At 52.2% G+C, this 19,483-nt stretch overlaps 1 protein-coding gene across 42 annotated transcripts in view; it reads left to right on the forward strand.

Moving 5' to 3' along the window:
- NPHP4 (nephrocystin 4) overlaps nucleotides 1–19,483 on the forward strand; it is a 167,644-nt gene that overhangs the window by 107,823 nt on the left and 40,338 nt on the right. For 22 of the 42 annotated variants that reach the window (XR_011649779.1, XR_011649776.1, XR_011649783.1 and 19 more), the window contains 5 exons: nucleotides 11,322–11,383; nucleotides 13,309–13,416; nucleotides 14,825–14,973; nucleotides 15,096–15,287; nucleotides 15,746–15,933. Coding sequence is in view for 31 of the 42 variants with exons in the window: in XM_058304573.2 (XP_058160556.1) it covers nucleotides 11,322–11,383; nucleotides 13,309–13,416; nucleotides 14,825–14,973; nucleotides 15,096–15,287; nucleotides 15,746–15,933 (699 nt within the window). In the remaining 11 variants the exon portion in view is untranslated. Of the gene's footprint in view, nucleotides 1–11,321; nucleotides 11,384–13,308; nucleotides 13,417–14,821; nucleotides 14,974–15,095; nucleotides 15,288–15,745; nucleotides 15,934–19,483 lie in introns of all 42 variants that reach the window. The other 20 variants (XR_011649774.1, XR_011649780.1, XR_011649775.1 and 17 more) reach the window with 1 other exon arrangement.

Genomic DNA, 19,483 nt, shown 5'->3' on the forward strand with positions numbered 1-19,483 from the left:
ATTTTCTTGGATCTCTGGATTTATAGTTTTCATCACATTTGTAATTTTTTGGACATTATTTACTTATACTTTTTTTTTTTTAGTGATCCACATATTTTATTAAAAGAATGTTTATTGAGAATAACTGTATGTGACAAACTTAACCCTTTTTTTTTGTGGTAGGCAGTAGTTTCTTTTTTTTAATATTACATTAAAAAAATGAGGTCCCCATAAGCCCCCCACTCCCCTCACCCCACTCCTCTCATATCAACAACCTCTTTCTTTTTTCTGTCTTCTTCTCTCACCTCTTGTTTGGGCTCCAGTCATTACATATATTAGGCTGCTAGAAGTTGTCCCACAGTTCACTGATGCTTTGTACACTTGTTTAGAGTCCTTTTTCTGTGTTTCATTTTAGATAGTGTCTATTGCTATGTCTTCAAGTTCACTAATTTTTTCTTATGCAATGTCTAATCTGTCATTAAACCCTTAATAGGATGTTTTTCCATCTCAAATATTGTAGTTTTCATCTCTAGTTCTATTTTTATTAAACATATTTTCCACATTTCTACTTAGCATATTTAATCTATCCTCTAGTATTTTGAACATATGAAATACAGTTGTAAGTATTTAAATATCCTTGTCTGCTCATTCTAACATCTTTGTTAGTTCTAGATCAGTTTCAATTGATTGACTTTTCTCCTCATTTGGATTGTACATTCCTACTTCTTTGCATACGTCATCATTTTTTATTGGGTTCCAGACATTGTGCATTTTATCTTGTTGGGTGCTGGATATATTTGTATTTAATAACTATTCTTAGGGAAACGGACTTGGCCCAGTGGTTAGGGCGTCCGTCTACCACATGGGAGGTCTGCGGTTCAAACCCCGGGCCTCCTTGACCTGTGTGGAGCTGGCCCATACGCAGTGCTGATGCGCGCAAGGAGTGCCGCGCCACGCAGGGTTGTCCCCCGTGTAGGGGAGCCCCACGCGCAAGGAATGCACCCATAAGGAGAGCTGCCCAGCGCGAAAGAAAGTGCAGCCTGCCCAGGAGTGGTGCCGCCCACACTTCCCGTGCTGCTGATGACAACAGAAGCGGACAAAGAAACAAGACGCAGCAAATAGACACAGAGAACAGACAACCGGGGTGGGGGTGGGGATTAAATAAATAAATAGATCTGTTAGTTGAGACCAGATCAGCATTTAGTCTAGGGCTAATTTTTCTCCATTAAGATGACAAGACCCTCCCGAGCCCTCTACCCCTTCTCCGTGAATCACAGTGTTCAGCAGTGGGAATGGGTGTTTCATGCCCTGTGTGAACACAGGGTACCAACTCTTTCTAATGCTGTCAGGTGGTTCTTTCCTTGGCCTTGGGTAGATTCCTGATTGGTCCTTGACTGAATGTTAGAGGGGGTCCCTCAACAAATTCCGGAGTTTCTCTCTGGACAGCTCATCCTGTCTGGTGTGTGTTCTGAGAACTCCACCTCCATGGTCTCCCTCCACTCTCAGCTCTGCCTCCTCAACTCTGGCAGATCACCTAAGCTGTCTGGGTTCTCCCTCGCTGTGCTGCCACCTGCAAGTCTCTCTAGACACAGGAAGCTAGGACAATGGTAAGACTCACCTCTTTTGCTTCCCACCTCTCAGGATCACTGTCTTTTGCTGCCTGAATTCCAATGTCTTAAAACTGTTGCTGTGTGTGTGTGGGTATTTTCTTTATTTGTTTCAGGCAGGAGGGCTCATCCAGTCATTTGTTGCCCCATCTTGGCCAAAAGTGGAAGTCTTTGACTGCTTTGAATTGTTTTTAAGCTATTGAATCCTCCATTGCCACAGCTGATAGTGCAGTGGTTTTGAAACTCTTCTTAGCTTTTCTTGTGTTGCTTGCGAGTCACTAAGCATGCCGTGTGTTTTCACAGCTTTAAGTCTTGGCTCATGTTCCACTCTGCCTGGAATGTTCTCCTCCATGCATGGCTTTTATTTTCTCTTAGATATATTCTGTTTTTTTTTCTGTTAACTAAGAAATTACATAGTGAAGAATAGTCGAGGCCATTTTGGTTTGCAGATTTCTCAAAGCTATAGTTACTAGAATGGTCTGGCCTTGGTGCAGAGATAGATGAATAGCTGAAGGGTCAAAAGGAAAGGTGTGATTATGACAAATTTTATATAAGGAATGTATTTCCTATTGCTACTATAACAAATGACCACAAACTGGTGGCTGAAAGTAACACAAATTTATTACCTTACAATTCTGGAGGTCAAAAGTCCACAGTGGCCTTACTGAACTTAAGTCAAGGTGTGAGCAGGGCTGTGTTCTTTCTGGAGGCGCTAGGGGAGAGGCCGATTCCTTGCCTTTCCAATTTCTAGAAGCCACCTGCATTCCTTGGCCCCTTCCTCCATCTCCAGAGCCAGCAGGTGTAGCATCTTTGGATCTCACTCTGATTCTGACCTCTTCTGAGGTCTCCCTCTTTCACTTAGTAGAACCTGTGGCAGTTTGAGATTATTTTATGAATCCCCAAAAGAAAAGGATTATGTTTGTAAACTAACCTGTTCCTCTGGGTGTGATACCCTTTGATTGCAGTAAATTCAATTGAGGGGCCTTTGATTAGATTACCTGTTAAGATTGCTTTAGGCTTTTAATTCGATGACTTCAGTAAGTCATGACTCATATTGATTCCTACCTCTTGCTGGGTCTGATATGAACGGACTCACATGGAGAGACACACAGGAAGAGGGAGCTCTGCCATTTTTGATCCTTCCTTGCGAGAATGCTCGAACTGCTGAGGCCCGGAGAGATGAGCCATTTGCCCAACATTTCATAGCTGGAATTGGGAAGCAAGCGGAACAGCCGAGACTGATAGGCCTGGAGAGAAACGAGCCCTGTGCCAGCAGAGAGAGGACTGCAGGATCCCTTACACACAAAGCCCCAAGAGGCTGGACCCATGGCGCTCAAGAGGAAAGGGTGCGCCCGGAGGGGAAGGCGAAGCCCGCCAGGGTCGGCAGCCGTCTTGCTCTACCACGTGCAACACACCCGGATCAGCGGTAGCTGACTTCGGTGTAAAAGCACCTCTAATGGGATCTCAGTTTGCATTTTCCACGGCCTTGGAACTGTAAGCATCTACCCACACAAGTCCCCTTTATGAAAGCCAACGCGTTGCTGGTGCTTTGCGTCAGCAGCCCTGTGGCATACTAGGACAGGCGTCTGTGGTTAAATCGGCCACACAGATAAGCTGTGATAATCTCTCCACCCGGGTCAGCTGCTGGCCACCTCGTTCCCCGCCCCATAACCTAACGTATCGACAGCCAGGATTAGGATGTGGACATCTTGGCGGGGCTGTTGGTCTGCCTCGCCAAGGACAAGGGATGGCTCAGTCCATCCATCTTGCTGGAATGCTTGGCTGTCTGTCTGGAAAACCATAAATTAGATCCTATCTTCACATCACATACAAAAATGAATTCCTGGTGGATTAAGTACCTAAATATGGAAAACAAAACTAAGGAAATTTTAGAAAGTTTTTAGAATTAGAAGATTAGAAAGAAGAAAGATGATAGAAAGAGCTCCTCCAAATCAATAAGAAGTAGATAAACAACAGAGAAGAAAAATGGGCAAAGGATATGAAGAGGGAATTCATAAGGAAACCAGAATAATCAGTTAACATGAAAGAGTGCTTAGTTTCACTTGTAATCAGGGAAATGCAAAATAAAACAAGAAATCATTTCATCCCTGTCAAGTTGGAAAAATACACTAGGGAGTGGGAGTACACAGGCGAATGAGGATACAGGGAGGTGGGTGCTCTTGCCCCTGCCGGGAGTGCTGTGGTGTGCAGAGTGGCTTCAAAGAGCAGTTTGGTTATTGCCCTGTGATCCTGAAATTCCATTTCTAGCTGTCGGTTGCTGAGATCAATCAGCTCTCGTGTGCAAGGGGCCTCCCACAAGGATGCTCATGTCAATGTGATTTTTATTGGTTAAAACATGGAGATGACTTACCTGTTCTCAGTTGGGGAACAGATAAATAGACCAATCTATGTGGACAGTGGATTGCAGCAGAGCAGTTAAATGAATGGCCCAGATCTGCACATGTCATCATGGATAAGTTGTCAAAACTTTGTGTTCAGTGAAAATGGCAAGTTCTGTAAGGCAATGTACCACGTGGCAGCATTGAGTAGCTTTTAAAACAGTTGCATGTATCGTTGATGAATGCGGACTCACCGCCTGAATGGTCTTCGATAAGTTACTGAAGGTCTCTGTCCCTCAGTTGCCTCATCTGCCAGATGGGGTGGATGAAAGATCTAAATATGAAAAACAAGACTTTAGAAATTTTAGAAAAAAATCAAGGAGAAAATCTGTATGACCTTAGAGTTAGGAAGGCCTTCTTAGATGAGATAGACAAAGCATAAGCTCGTAATAGAAGATGGAGAGAGAGGATTGTCAGAATACAAAACTTGTGTATGAGAAAGGACTCTATAAACAAAGTGAAAAGGCACACCTCAGACTGGAAGATATTCGCAGTACCTAGAACCCTTATGAAACAATGGAAAGAATTGGAATTAGAAATTAGAGAGGAGAATGTTGGTCAGAAGAGCCCCTCCAGTTCAGTGAGCCAGCTGCAGGACTGCTTGGCCGTGGCCAGTGCATTAGGTAACAGCTGCCGCCAGGTGCCGGCTGTGTCTTCGTTATGCTCCTGCTCTTGTCGCGCCTTTAGTCCCCAGCAGTGGCATTGGTTGGCAGCATCTGAGGGAAGTGACCATGTGCGTGTCCTCCTTTCAACCCCTGATTCACTTGAGCACAGACACAAAATCTCCCTGGAATTAAGGTGGCTGCCAGGGCAGCAACAGATGCCACATGTTTTGGTGGCACTCTTTTTTGGCCCCAGAGACCCTGGCCTGGGCCAACAGCTGCCTGTGATACGGACCAGGAAACTACATTCTCCCTGGGCCCAGAAGGCTCCGTGTTAGCCTGGAGGGCTCCGTGTTAGCCTGGAGGGCTCCGGGTTAGCCTGGAGGGCTCCCTGTTCGCAATGCGCCTGCTGTTTCCTGGTGGCAGTTCTGGAAGAACTTCATGGAGCCCTTGCCCAGGTCAGGTTTGCTCCGTCATCCACTCAGCAGACGTTCACTGAGAGTCTGCGATGTGCGGGCATTTTTCATGGCCCCTGTCCTCATGGAGCTTACATTTTAAAAAGAGAGGGAGTGAACCGACGCGCTCCCAAGTGGGTTAGGTAGCAAAAGGAGTGGAGCGGGACAGAAGATAGAGGCAGGCTTGGCAGCTCTGCCCATCTAGATTGGCTTGTTCGGGATTTCTGTCCGTAACCAAGGGTCATCCTTGGTTCTGTCAAGGCCAGATAGCTAGCCAGCTTTTTAGGGTTTGTGGGCCCACTGGCGGCTGGCACAGCAACTCAGCTTTGCTGTTGTGGTGGGCAGGCTGTGATGGTGGCCCCCCTTCCCCGTGGATCGAGAGGCCTGAGTGCCTCTTTGTGGTCTGGCTCTTTCCCAATACTCGGCTTCTCCCACTGCCTGGCTGCATTCCAGCTCTGACTGCCATTTCCTGCTTTCCCTGATAGTGAGTAGGCAGAGAAGAAGTGCCTGCCATGTAGCCATGGTGGGGGTACGAGGGCAGGCGAGGGACAGGCCTGTCCCCAAAAAGCTGGCCATCAGACCTCAACAGAGCTGGGCACAAGAAGAGGTGACAGCATGAGGCCAGGTGCGGTGGGCCCTGGGAGGGTCATGGGCCGGGGACATCACTCTCTCCTCCCCACCGACTGAGAGAAGCATATTTCTGAAAGACCGGGCAAGGCTGTCCTTCCCATGAAGACGGCACGCCGAGCAGCGGGTTGACTCCCTAAGATGCAGAGCTGTTGTGCACACACGCTTTTAGTTCTCTTCCAGAAGAGGTCTCCTTACAGCCCTGCCAACAAGGAGCCTGGGCCTGGCCCGAGTTCCATCTGTGTGCCACATGTGCTGCGGTGGCGGAGTCTGGCCTTCAGTTGCCAGTAGCTCCGCACGGATGGAACTTGATTTCACTAGGTTTATTTAGTTTGGATTTATCACTGCATTCACGTCATGTTAACACAGTTGCCTTCAGCTCAGGTTCCAGGCATTTGAAGACATTACCTCCCAGGACTGAACTAAGAGGCTTTTCAATATCCACTGGTGTTTAACTTATGATGAAAGCTTTTTGTGCTTCAATATTTTACCAACTTATATGGCTCCTGTGGAAATCTTAATGATACGTGGCTGTCACTTTAAGTGAGTGACTCTGGCTTTCTGTTATGAATAATCCGTTTTATTTTCTTGTATAAAATTACCACCGACCCTAGGTTCATTTGTTACCCACCTTGAAAAAGTGTGCGTTGTGCCACTGGGGGGTGCTCGAGCTCCATTTTCTGTAACTTGGAGTTTCCCAGGCCCGTGTTTTGCTTTTGAATGTTTTAGTGTGGTCAGAATTTCGGTTGGTTTGCTTTGGAGACTTACAAACAGTCATGTTGCAGGGCCATTGAAAGCACGGCACTGAGGTGCTCCCAGAACACCTCGACTCAGCCTCGAGCTGTCGCAGCCCGCCAGCACATCCCGGGGGTCCCCTAGGGCAGGCCCCTCGTGGGCCACGAGCAGGGCAGGCGGTGAGCCGTGGAGCCAGCAGAGGTCAGGGCCCCTGCGCGGCTTCGGGAGTAGCGGTCACAGCGCAGCCTGCAAGGTGACTCCCGGCGCGTCTCGCTGGAGAAGTTAGCCCGAGCAGTCTGGGGCGTGGGAGGTGCCTCTTCGATGCTGACCTGGAGGTGACCTCAGTGCGGGGCTCTGGGTGGGCCCCGTGCCTGCCGTCCCCAGCCCTGTGGGTCGTGGGCTGCTGGTGTGGGGTCCATTCGCCCCGCTCGGCCATTGTGTCTCCTGGTGACCTCTCGCTCGTTTTCCCCACTCCTGTTACCAGAGTCTGGGGGAGAATGATTTTTCCTCCTCTGACAATCAGGCATCGCGGCCTTCCCGGCGGATGTGCCTTGTGATGTCTGGTGCCTGCGTGTCGTTAAATCCGGCTTCATCCTTCTTCTCGTGGTGGAAGCTCTTCTTTACAGTCTCCCCCAAAGTCCCAGGGGACCCCGTCCTGTCCCGGCACTTCAGGGCCCGTGTTTGCCCCTCTTCGTCATCTTGCTAGGCTCCGTCCCCTCCTGGTCCGAAGCCCGCTCCTCTCCGCTCCCCGGCCCAAGCTGCCGCAGGTTGCTAGGCAACAGCCTCCTTGGGCAGCCCCTTCTCCCTCCTCCTGCCGGCCTCTTCCCTCCCTTCCAATGACTGACCCTTTCCTTCGACCCCAGCAGGCAAGTGCCTCTGAGCAGTTAGTTCCCTCCACTAAGAGCCCTCAGCAGGCTCCTGCAGGAGCCACACGCACCGTCACGGCTGTCAGCAACATCGTCCCCTGGGCAGGGTGACGGGCTTCGGCGCTGCCTCTTCCGGGCCCAGCCCTGCCGGCTCTCAGCAGGAAGCTGCCGTGCCGTGGGCACCCTGCTGGCCCCTCGCCCCTTTCCCGATACGTCGCTCGGGCCTGGTCTCTCCAGCTGGGAGAGCATGCTGATGAGGACCCCTGTCCTGTCCGTCTGTCCTTCTCTAGCATCTGTTTGTCTGTCATCCATCATTCACCTGTCTGTATCCATTAGCTGTATCTACGTCTGTCGATGTGTGTCTCTATATGTCTGTACCTATCTACCATCCGTCATTACCCGTCACCCATCGCTATCGTGTACCTACCTATTGTCATCATCACTATCATCTATTGATAGCTGATCACCTCTCTATCATCTATCTGTGCCCATCATCTATCATTAGCTATCTGTACCTGTCTCTCTCTCTCTCATCTACATCTGTCACCTCTCTGTTGTCCATCTGTCATTCTATCATCTTGGTGGCCCTGGCCCAGTGTAGGCAGGTAGGATGATAATTGTTGGGTGAATGAATCAGTGGACACAGGGAAACAGGTAGTTAAAGTGCCGTCCTTTTCTTATGATTTTAAAAATTTACTTTTTTTCTGGAAATAAAACATACATACAGGAAAGTGCAGAGCTTAGGTGAAGAGGGGCTGCTCAAGGAGACCTCGGCCCAGGAAGGAGACCCCTGCACCCAGACATGCCGTGCTCTTGGCACTTTGTAAGCAACCTGCTTGGAGCAGGGTGGAGCCGAGGGTGGCCCCTTGGGGAGGACGCCCAGGTCCCTCACGGAACTGCTGGCAGGGGTGTCATCTTGTGCCACGTGCTTGTCCCCAATCCCCAGGTGGCCACGACGCAGGACGAGCTCAGGGCCTCTTCCTTTCGGGGGAACCCCGGGCTGTGGGGTGGAATCGGCTTCCCCTGATCTGGCTGTGATTTTAGTCTTCTTCTGATGCATAATTTCCTTCTTTTTGGCTCTGTCCCTGACATGCATCTCTCAGGCCTTGTGGGCTGCCTGGAGCTGGGGGAGGGGGGCCGTGTGTGTTCGGGGCCCAGGGGCCCCTCCAGCTGCGTCTGGATGTTGCTCCTCCATAGTAAGATTTTTGCTGCTCAACTCACTGATGGTGCTGTCTGAAAAAACGTCGACTTGAAGGTCTTACCTCTTCTCCTAGTTTCTGGACGTGCTTTAGGTTTGTGTAATTGTGCAGTTCCCCCTTCACACAGATGCGGAGGAAGCCACGGAGGCGCAGGTCTCTGGGCGACCCCACAGCCTGCGGGAGAGCGCTGCGTTCGGCCAGGAGGAAGGCGCGGGGGCTTCTGGAAGCTCCCCTGCCTGGAAAGTGGAGTGGACAGGCGAGCTCTTGTGGACAGCGGCTTCCAGTGCCTGGAGGCTGGGGAGCGGGAGGGTGTTTGGGAAAGCTCATCTCCAGATGAATGTCCCTCTCTCAGACAGCGTGGCTCTTTCCAGATGGCACTGGCTTTGGGGTCATGGGAAGGCGCCTGTCCAGTCCCCTCTGCCTTCTCCGTGGACGGCTCTGCACACTTGAGGTTCTGCTGCTGCGGGGCTTCTCAGGGCCCCCAGGGCCCCTGCACCTGCTCAGGCCGTGGCAGAGCGCACCCTTCCCGAGCGTCTGCGTTTCTCTCTTCACTGTCCAGGTTACTTAGGTGAAACCAGAGTTCTGGTGCTTTGCCCAGACACTGGTTTTACCTCCCCCTGAAGACCTGCCCCTTCCCTGGCAGGCTGGAGCCTGCGTGGACCACTGGGGAGAAGTCCACAGAGGAAACTGCTCCTGCTGCGCACGCTGCCTGGCCCGCGCGGGGCCGGCCGATGTCGTCAGCGCAGCCACGACTGTTTCCAGACTTTGACTGGGGCTTCCGGCAGCCCTCATCACGATCGTTAAATTAGAAAAGATAATTTTTTTCAATGCTACAAATAACACATGACTAATACTACTGTGTCCAAAGGGGAGGTTATGTCCAGGCCCTGTTCCAGCCGTTCCTGAATGCCAGTGAATTTACCGTCAGATATAAGGAGACACACACGGGGATTCTTTTTTCAAACGCGATGGGATTATACCGTGTGGGCTGCTGGGTGATGTGCTTCCCCCTTTTCCTGCCTTGGCCATCTTCCCGCATCATGGCACCCTGGCCGGTGTCCTCCTTGGCTTGCTCCTGTCCTGTGTCGGGTGTGCCGGTCTGGAGCTAACCTCCTCTGTTTTCAGGAGCACGTTGGGTCTGTGGGATGCTTTGCAGCCGCAGTTCTGCTCCGCTGGCCCTGGAGCTCCCAATTCAGCCGTGCTTATCTGTGGCAGAAATGGGCATCCCCATCGGCAGCCCTGGGTGGCTTCTGGTTGCTTCTTGGAGGAATTAAAATGGGCGCTCTCTGGAGGGGTGCCCCGGGCAGGACCACTACATGGGCAGTAGCCGAGCCCACGGCTGCCACGTCGAACTTGACCACAAAGCATTTGGAAGCAGGCTCGGCGCATTCGGGGGTATTTTCTTCCTGAGCAAGTGCTCCCTGGGGACACAGGTTCTGTCCTCAGTCCTGGGCTTACGAAGGGGCATCTTTTTGAACAGCTGCCAAAACCCCCTTTTGTGGTTCTGCTCTCAGAAGGATGAGGTTGCATAGTAAGTCCTCATGAAGAAAATTACCTTAAAATTCAAAAAAACCACCATACCACACAATACCCAAATTTGAGCCTGCAGGGAATGAACGTTCACGTGGAAGCCGTACAGTGCTTCGAGCTCGGCGGCGTTCGCACTTTGTTCAACAAGAGGACACGCGGGGTCTGGCTCCACAGTGCCAGGTTTCACTCAGCAGAAGATAATGGAGCCATTTCCTGCAATTTGTTCCTTGTTACCAAAATTAGCCTGTCGGGTTTTCAGAGTCTCCATTTAGGACAGAATAAAGAACTCTGCTGGCTGGTTTTTGGTTTCATCTTTCAGACTGTTTTAGGAAGAAAGGGTGGGAGCGGGCAGCCAGTGGCTGCACCAAGCACAGAACTCTCTGCAGAGGATGCTCCAGGGACCTGGGAGAGCCCCGCAGTTCCGAGGCCGAGGCCTGGCATCTTCCTTCTCCTGTGATTGTCCTCCCGAGAGAAGGCGGCCTTACTGGGGGCTTGCTGACGCCCATAAAGCGCGTGAACTAACTTAGGGAACTGCAGCTCCGTCCAACCGGGAGGGGATGGAGAGGACCAGGGGCAGCACCTTGGATGCTGTAGGAACAGCCTGGAGCCGCCAAGGTCTGAGGCTGCCCTTAGCCCCAGCGCCCAGGAGACCTGTGCAGGGCTGGCCTCTGCTCTTGGCCTCCCCAAAGCCTGGAGAGCCTGCCCCTCGAACGCGCAGCCTTAGAGGAAAAGGCTTTGCCTGGCAGGCATTGGAGGCTCGGAGCCCGGCTGGCAGCACCCGCCATGTGGCCGTAGAGAAGAGTTTCTCGTTGAACAGGGCAGCGTGCAGCCCGAGCCAGGCAACCCCCAGATCATGCAGGAATCAGGCCCCGGCTGTGCCAGGGCAAGAGGATGTGGCCAGATGAAAAGCCGAAAATCCCTGGGGAGCAGTTAGCCTGGAGGGGCTGAAAAGCTCCACGCCTCCTTAAGCCCCTGCTCATGAGCCTGCAGGGTTGCAGGGAAAGCAGGGCGGGGTGGGCTGAGCAGGCAGCTGCGCCCCCCATGCAGTTAGGCATCAAATGTAGGTTTAGTTTGAGTCCCATTCAGTGAAATCAGCAGCTCCGGAGAAGCTGCATTTATTGCATTCTGAGCAGGCCAAGAGCCTGGTGAAGACGGGGGCTTGGAGTTGCGTGGTGGCTTCTGCTCAGCTCCGAGTGGCCCCCACCAGGAGCGCCAGCTGCAGGGGAGGGGCGGGCGCTTGCAAGCTCAGGGAGCTGGGGCTTGGGGGCCTGCTGGGCCCTGCTGCGCCTCACGGTCGCCCTGACCCGTGTGCTTCCTCTCAGGCCCACCGAAGCCACCGTCCCCAAGGCTCGCCGCCACCCAGGACTCGCCTGTGGGACCAGGGGTAAGTCCAGGCCGGCGGGGCGTTCAAGAAAAAAGCCCATTTCAGAATTCAAACAAATTCAGAAGACTCTCCAGTGCGAGAGAAGGCTCTGCACTTAGAACTGTGTTGTCCTGGCTGCCTTTGGGGGCTGAGGAAGGTGAGGAAGGGTCCTGCCGGGCACAGCCGTCCCCAGGGGTGTCCTTAGTACTCCCTGCCCCCCCTCCCCAGCTCAGGCTGTACCAAGTCTTCCGAATGTGCTGCCTCGTGGCACAGGTCAGGGTGACGGCTTCCTGCCGCTGGCTGACGCTCCTCCAGCTTGCCATCGAAGCAGGCTTCACCTTTCACCCTCCCTGGCATCTTTTTGGGGCGGAGCAGCCTTTTCTTCTTATAAGAGATGCTGAGGGGTGGTCTTCACCTTTGTGTCCCCTGGTGGTCACCACCAGCCTTGACCCTGGCTGTCCTGGTGCCCAGTGCAGCCGAGGAATCGCTGGTGTCCCCTGGGCCCAGCAGCGGGGCGGGGGGCAGGGCCATGCCAAGACCCATGGCGTGTTGACAGGGGGGTGGAGGTGGGGGTGTCACGCTAAGACCCATGGCGTGCTGGCGGGCGTGCGTCAGAGCGCAGATGTCTCTGGGTCTAGACTTTTCTGGGTGGAGGTGGAGAGGAGGTCTGCTCCTGGCTCAGCTGTTGGTTTGTCGGCCTGCAGCAGCGCCCCTGCCTGGCCGCCCCCTGGAAGGCTGAGCTGCCTGAGTGGGGCCCGAGGCTCCGAGTTGGCTTCAGCTGCGTGGTTTTGAGCGAGGTCAGAGTTGGCTTGTTCCTCTTGATGACATTGCCAGCATCACCCTGGAAATTGGCTTTCTAGAAAAGTTGAATAATTCAGTATCAAAGGCTGTCCCCAGGAAGTGGCTTTAATGTGAAACACGCAGCTTGGAAACTAGAATCAGGAGCAAGTGCAGGATCTGCCTAAGCCCGGTGTCTGTGGGCAGCCCCCGTGCTCCCTGCAGCTGTCTCCCCCTCATGCACGAGTGCTCAGGGACCTCAGAGCAAAGGCAGGCCAGGCTCACGGCATCCTGTGGGTCACTCTGGGGAGCATCAGACAGGCCCCGAAGACCATCAGACCATCTCCCCCCGGAGAGCCTGCGGGGGCGGCTCACGCGGCCTCACCCGCTCCTTCAACGCTGGGTCCTGACCCTCTTCTCTGGGCCAGCTCCTCCTTCGGGCTGCTGTCACATCCAAAGTGGCTGGGCATGCAGGAGATGGAGGCCAGGGTGGGGACCCACGTCTCCAGGAGAGGCGACTACCCACCCCCCTGCCCCCAGAAGCAGCTTCAGTCCCAAATATTTGCAGCATTTACAGAAGGCTTGCCCTGGGCGAGGATGATCAGCCCTCCTAAGTCACACAGTTATCCTGTGACTTCGGGGCTGGGACTGACCCTGTTTTACAGGTGGGGAGACCCAGGCCCCAGGCCGCACTGGGGTTGTGTGGCCGAATGGCGCTTTCTTCCTGGTGTCTGTCCGGTTCGGGTGTCGGCTCTGCTTTGGCCGTCACCTCCACGTGGCGGCTCATTCCACAGGACACGGGCGTAGGGCTGGAAGGGGTCTTAGTGTCCCCGACCAGTGACGACAGCGAAAGCCAGAGAGGCTCTGAGACTTTTCCACCCGCTGCAGCCCGCGAGGGCAGAAAACCTGGCTTTTCTGATGCTTCCTTCTTTTTCCTTGTTAATGATATCTTGACTTAAATATTACAATCTGGGAAAAAGCACAGCTCTTATCTTTGTAACTAAAATGAAGGGACTTAGAAGCAGTTCCAGGTCCCGAGTGCTGTGCAGAAGCCGCGCCTTTCTGTTCTGTTCTAACCACCCTTGTCGGCTGACCTTCCTGCGCCGGTGTGGGAGGGTCCGGTGAAGGGGTCCTGTGCGCCCCCTCACCCAGGCTGTCTTCCCTTGCAGTTGTCCATCTCCCAGTTGGCGGCTTCCCCACCGTCCCGGGCTCGGTGTGGATCAGCCGGACCCTCCTCGCTGCAGCGCGGCAGCCCCCAGCCCTCCCCGGCCCAGGCAGTGAGTATGCCCATGGCACTGCCTGCTCCGGGGTCTTCCTTCTGTGAGCTGTGCCTGTCCTGATGGGGACCGAGACCTCGGCGGGGCTAGCTGGGAGCTGGGTTATGGGCCGGGAGGGTTTGCTCCGCTGCTTCAGGCCCGGAGAGAGACCGCAGGGGACTTGGGCCTACTGCGTCCCTGCCACCTTTCTCGGTCGAGGCTTCTGCTCTGCTGGGGGGACATAGTCACACTGCCCTGAGGGCCTCTCTAGGACCTGGGCACCTGGCAGCCCCACCTGGGCAGCCGGGAGCCGTCCTGCAGCGAGCCCCGTGCAGTGGGCTGCTGGCTCTGGCGAGCTCCACAGCTGGCTGTCAGCCCGTGTCCACCATTTCTGGTCTTGTGCCAGAAGGAAGCATGCTGAGGACAGCCAGCCCCCACTTAATTCCTCACGCAAGAGCCCTGAGCGCCCCTGAAATGCCTGCTTCTAAAACGTGCCTGGGCTCACGCATTTATGCTTGTGTGTCTTGAGACACAGCGTTGGGGTTCCCCCAGCTAGGGGTTTCATTTTTTTAAAAAAATTATTTATTTATTTATTTTATCCCCCCCCCATTGTCTGCTCTCTGTGTCCATTTGCTGTGCGTGGATCTCTCCTACGTGGGGGGTGCCCCTGTGTGGCATGACACTCCTTGCAGCACTGTGCGTGGGCCAGCTCACCACATGGGTCAGGAGGCCCTGGGTGTGAACCCTGGACCTCCTATATGGTAGGCAGATGCTCTATCTGTTGAGCCCCATCTGCTTCCCAGGGGTTTCCTTTTGAATTGAAGCAGCAAACCTGGGGCTTGAGCTTGAAAGAGAGCATTCAGCTCTGTGGCTCCAAACAGGCTCTTCCCTGCAACACATGTCTTCTGCTTTGAGGGAAGCAGGAGGTGGAGGTGAGTGATTGGCTAGAATATTCCGGTGATGTTGGGACCAGGGAGGCATCTGCGCACACCTGGCAGGACCAGCCCCACATTCCATCTTGGGCTTTCTCGTCTCTGGGGAAAGTCATCCCTCTGTTCTCCACACATGACTTTTGTGTTAACTCTCACCTTGGGCATCACGTGTTTCCCATGGAACCCACCAGAAAATGAACGATTCCTTCTTCATTGCATTTAGACTCACAAGTAGGGTTGCCAGATCAAACATAGGGTGCCTAGCTAAATTTGAATTTCAGATAAATAACTGATATTTTTTAAGTGTTAGTAGGTCACAAATATTGTGCGGGACATAGTTATCCTAAAATTACCGGTTGTTAACCTGAGAGGCAAGCTAAGCTGGCCTCCTGTGTTTTTATTTGCTAAGTCTGGCAGCCTGCAGAGGTGGGAGATAAGCAGGGACAGCAGAGGTGGGTCCTTGTCAGCCTCACCCGGGCCTGCCTTCTGCTCAGCAGGAGTTCCCGCTGGAGGGCAGGATCTCCCACCTGGAGGTGGACCTGAGCCCGGCTCCCTTGGTTCTGGAAAGCCCTGTTGCCGAGCAGTTGCAGGAGCTGCCTTTCACACCCCTGCACGCCCCGATTGTCGCCGGAGCCCAGACCAGGAGGTGAGGTGGGGGTCTGGGTGGGACGCAGAGCAGTCGAGGGCCCGTGTGATGGAGGCTGACCCCGGGAGCTGCCGCCTAGCCCTGCCTCTCTGGGGCCGGCTGAGGAGGGCCTTCTCTTCCAGCTCCGGAAGCAAGCTCTCTCGGGCTGCTCTGGCACTGCTGCAGTCCTCTGGCTTCCCTGAGATCCTGGATGCCAATAAGCAACCGGCTGAGGCTGTGAGTCCTGCCGACCCCGTGACATTCAACCCTCAAAAGGAAGAAGCAGATTGTCTCCAAAGCAATGAGATAGTGCTGCAGTTTCTTGCCTTCAGCAGGTAAGTTCTTGAATGTTATGGTACTTGTTAACTGGCCTTTCATTTTTTGTGCATTGAGTAGAAACTTCTCTGTGGCTCGGATTTGGCAGAACTCTCCATGCTTAGCTCTTGTTAGGTTAAAGAGTGCTCTCTGGCTTCTTTCTATTTAGCTGGGTCCCGCTCACAGCTTTGCTAAGTGCTGCACGCCCTGTGCTTCGCCCACGTGTCTATGGTCCTTAGCTAAAAGGGGGGCCGTGGCGGCCAGTTCTCAGCATTAGAGTGGCTCTGAGAGCAGCCCTCCAGCCAGCAGGGTCAGCACACCCAAATGGGTGGACGGTGGCCGCCCAGGACTGGTACCAGCACTCCTCGCTCCCTGCAGGGCCGGGACCATCCCACTGCGCGTATGCGAGGTGCAAGTCTTAGGCTCCCTGATGTGAAGGAGCCTGATGTGACTAATTCAGGGCTGTTGTTGGGTTCAGAGTCTCCCAGGACGGCAGGGAAACGCCATGGCCCGAGACTGTGTATTTCACCTTCCAGTTCTACCGCTTCCCGCCGTCCACAACACCCCGGCTGCAGCTGGTGCAGCTGGACAAGATGGGGAAGGGCAGCTCCGGTTCCTTGTCCCACATCCTTGTTCCGATCGACAAAGACGGCTGCTTTGATGCTGGTAGGTATTTATGCGTGTGGCACACATGAGTAAGCCAGTGCTAAACTTTGTATTTAAAATTTTGTATTTTTTTTTTTTTTAAAAGATTTATTTATTTATTTAATTCCCCCCCCTCCCCTGGTTGTCTGTTCTTGGTGTCTGTTTGCTGCGTCTTGTTTCTTTGTCCGCTTCTGTTGTCGTCAGCGGCACGGGAAGTGTGGGCGGCGCCATTCCTGGGCAGGCTGCTCTTTCTTTTCGCGCTGGGCAGCTCTCCTCACGGGCGCACTCCTTGCGCGTGGGGCTCCCCTTCGCGGGGGACACCCTTGCGTGGCACGGCACTCCTTGCGCGCATCAGCGCTGCGCATGGCCAGCTCCACACGGGTCAAGGAGGCCCGGGTTTGAACCGCGGACCTCCCATATGGTAGACGGATGCCCTAACCACTGGGCCAAAGTCCGTTTCCCAGAATTTTGTATTTTTTGAACAAGTTTTACTATGAATCATTTCAAACTGAATCTGAGAGACTGATACAATGAATCAGTGCCACAACTGCTTGGCTCCAGCAAATGTCAATGGTAGTGCCTTCCCCAAACTGGGATTGATTTGAAGCAAATACCAGACAGTATATCCTCTCACCTATAGTATTTCTCTATGTATATCTAAAAAACTAAGAAGTTTTTTTAATCAAAAAATAAGCTCAATAATATTATTGGACCTAAAAATTAATAATTCCTTGACATCATCAAATATCTAGTCTCTCTTAGTACTTCCCTGATAGCATCATCAATTTTTTTCAGTTCACTTCAGGAACTAAATAAGGGGAGTGCTTTGTAATGGAATGGTGTGACTCCTGCCCCTCTGTAAAAGCCGTCCTTGCCCCACCATCCCCAGTCTCTGTTTTCCCTTCCCGTTTTTTTGTTGGAGAAGCCACCTTGCTTGCCTGAGGGTTTCCCCCGGTCTGAACTCTGTGCTTGTATCCAGGGAGTGATGTCAAAGGGGTTCCTCTCGCCTCTTTTTCCTTTGGGTTTTTAGGAGTTAAATCTAGATGCTTGATCAGATGCATGTGTGAATTTGTTGTTTTGGGCAAGAATTCTTGCCCAAAGAGTTCTTTGTAGCTGGTGGCGTGTGGCACTAATGCTGGCTGCCTTGTGGTGTGGGACATGGGCAGTCACCGAGCCCACTGCTCCTGGACGATGGTCTCGTTCGCGGTTGCACGCGGGTGAGCGTCTGCTTCTATAGCACGTCCTTGGTTTGTTAGCGGGAATACTTCCATAAAGAGAAACCTCCCCTCAGCCGCTATTTAGTATAGAGTTCACGTGGAGAAGAGAGGATATTCCTTGATTCTGTCCCTGTACTTCCTAATTTCCAAAATAATTAGACGGTTCCCTAGCATCCTTCAAAAGTGGGACTAATGTTTTTTTTTTTGAGGAACGATTACAATGGCACAAACTATGAAATTTTTAAACAAAGGAATGGATTTAAGCTACAGTGGATCAAAACATACCAAATATATTGTTATTTTTATTGATGGTCCGTTGTCCCAACTTTGGGACACAGTAAGGGGCAGAACTGGGATTTGAGGTAGAAAATAAAAAATGGGAAAAGATATATTAAGAAAACACTAATCCAAAGAAAGTAGTGTAACAGTATTAACATTAGAAAAAAGCAATTAGACAAATGCCTTACTAGGGATAAAGAAGGCTATGAAATAGTAAAGGGAATAATTCAAAGAAACCCTTCTGAACCTGTCCACTTCTAATAACATAGCCTCCAGATATAAGGGGGGAATGGACAGTCCCCAAATCAGAAGAAATTTTAACACACCTCACTCAGTAAAGTGATTGAACATAAACAAATTGGTAAGGATATTATAAAATATAATACAATTAAGGAAGATCTTCTTATAAAATCTGCACTACTAAGTTGAAGAATATGCATTTTTTTACGCACACTTTGAAACTTATAAACTAGAAAAAACTTATTCTGAAGCTTATTAAATCTGATCATATATTAAGCCACCAATTAAATGTCATCATATTAGCAAGAGAATCAATAGCACAGCGATTTTTATGGCATTCTCTAGCCTTTATGCCTTGCAACCAGAAGTCGATCCACCCTTCCCCCAGGGCTCCAAACTGCTAGTGTTTTGGAATTTAAAAAAAACATACTTCTAATTAATCCATGTATCTATGAAGAAGTCAAAGTAGAAAGGACCAATTATTTAGAATTAAATGACATGATAGCATTGCATATCAAAGCTTACGAGGTGCAACTGAACTGGTCATTACAGGGACATGGACTGCTTTACATGACTATGCTGGAAAGAAGGACCTCAAAAAAATACCCATCTAACTTTTCAATTCTTAAAGTCAGGGGGAAAAGAAACAGAGCAAATTCAGGAGCATAAGTGTTCAGAAAGCAAAGAAACAGGAGAAAGGATGCGCTGAAGTGTCAGGTGCGAGGCGAGTAGGAGTCGGGAGATGGGAGCGTTGGCGCTGTTGTGGGAAGGTGGTTCAGGGAGCCCAAAGCGCCTCGGGCGACCGTCGCTGCATCTCAGGGACTTGGATGCTGGCCCCAGTCGGCTGGGCCACGGCAAGCCTTGTCCCTGGGGCCAGCCCCTCACCGCCCCGCAAGCCTGCAAGTACATCGCAGACTCTAGACTGTTCCCCCTCCAGGTGTGGGTGCACCTGGCAAGAGAGGCTGGGGCTGGGCAGCTCATCTGCGAGGGAGAGGCCGGGGAGAGGGTTCCCTCCCACCACGTTTCCCGGTTTCTGTTCTCTTGGCTCACTGGTCTGAGCCAGTACGTTCACGGCGAGGGGCTTGGCCACCCTCCACCAGCCCTCACCCGACCTTTTGTTTCCTTTGTTGATGTTCCTGGGACACTGTTGGAGCTTAGCCCCCAAAAGGCACAAGACTGGGTCAGTTAAATGAATTTCAAGCTCCTCTGTGCCCTTTGCGGAAAACTCCTTCCCTTTTCCATTTCCTATTCCAAGTCCAATCCGGCCATCTCATCCCGGATAGCTCATCAGAGGATCCACAGTGAGCGTAAATGAAAGCCTCGAGATAAAAAAGGCCAGCGACTTAGAGATGCTCCTGATTTGAATAGAAGCCCCTTTCCATTATGAATTTCCTAGAGAGAAATTAAAGTCCAAAAATTAAATTTCCTTGCAAGTTGAAGTCCAAAGAAATTAATCTCCAAAATCACATTTTTTCATTATGAATTAAATACATACCCCCAAATTCTTAAAGTTAAAAACAAAGTTCCCTTCAATTTCTTGTATGACTGACTCTCAGCCAAAGGCGGCCTTGTCCTGGGCCGCGCCAGGCCTCGCTCTGGACAGGCTCCCGGGGCCTCCCCCGAGGCCGTGCTGGGTGCAGGGACACGTACCTGTTGTCGTCGTTGAGGTAGAACAAGCCGAAGGAGGTGCGCAGAGCTCAGGGGCACAAGTTCACGGGTGTGTGTGGTGAACACAGCTGTGTTGCCACAGAGGCCTCCCTCCCTCCCCTCTCCCTCCTCCCCCTCCCCCTCCCTTCCCAGCCCCTTCTCCCCCCCCTCCTCCCCATCCTCCCCCT

The sequence above is a fragment of the Dasypus novemcinctus genome, chromosome 9 (assembly GCF_030445035.2).
Source record: "Dasypus novemcinctus isolate mDasNov1 chromosome 9, mDasNov1.1.hap2, whole genome shotgun sequence".
NCBI lineage: Eukaryota > Metazoa > Chordata > Mammalia > Cingulata > Dasypodidae > Dasypus > Dasypus novemcinctus.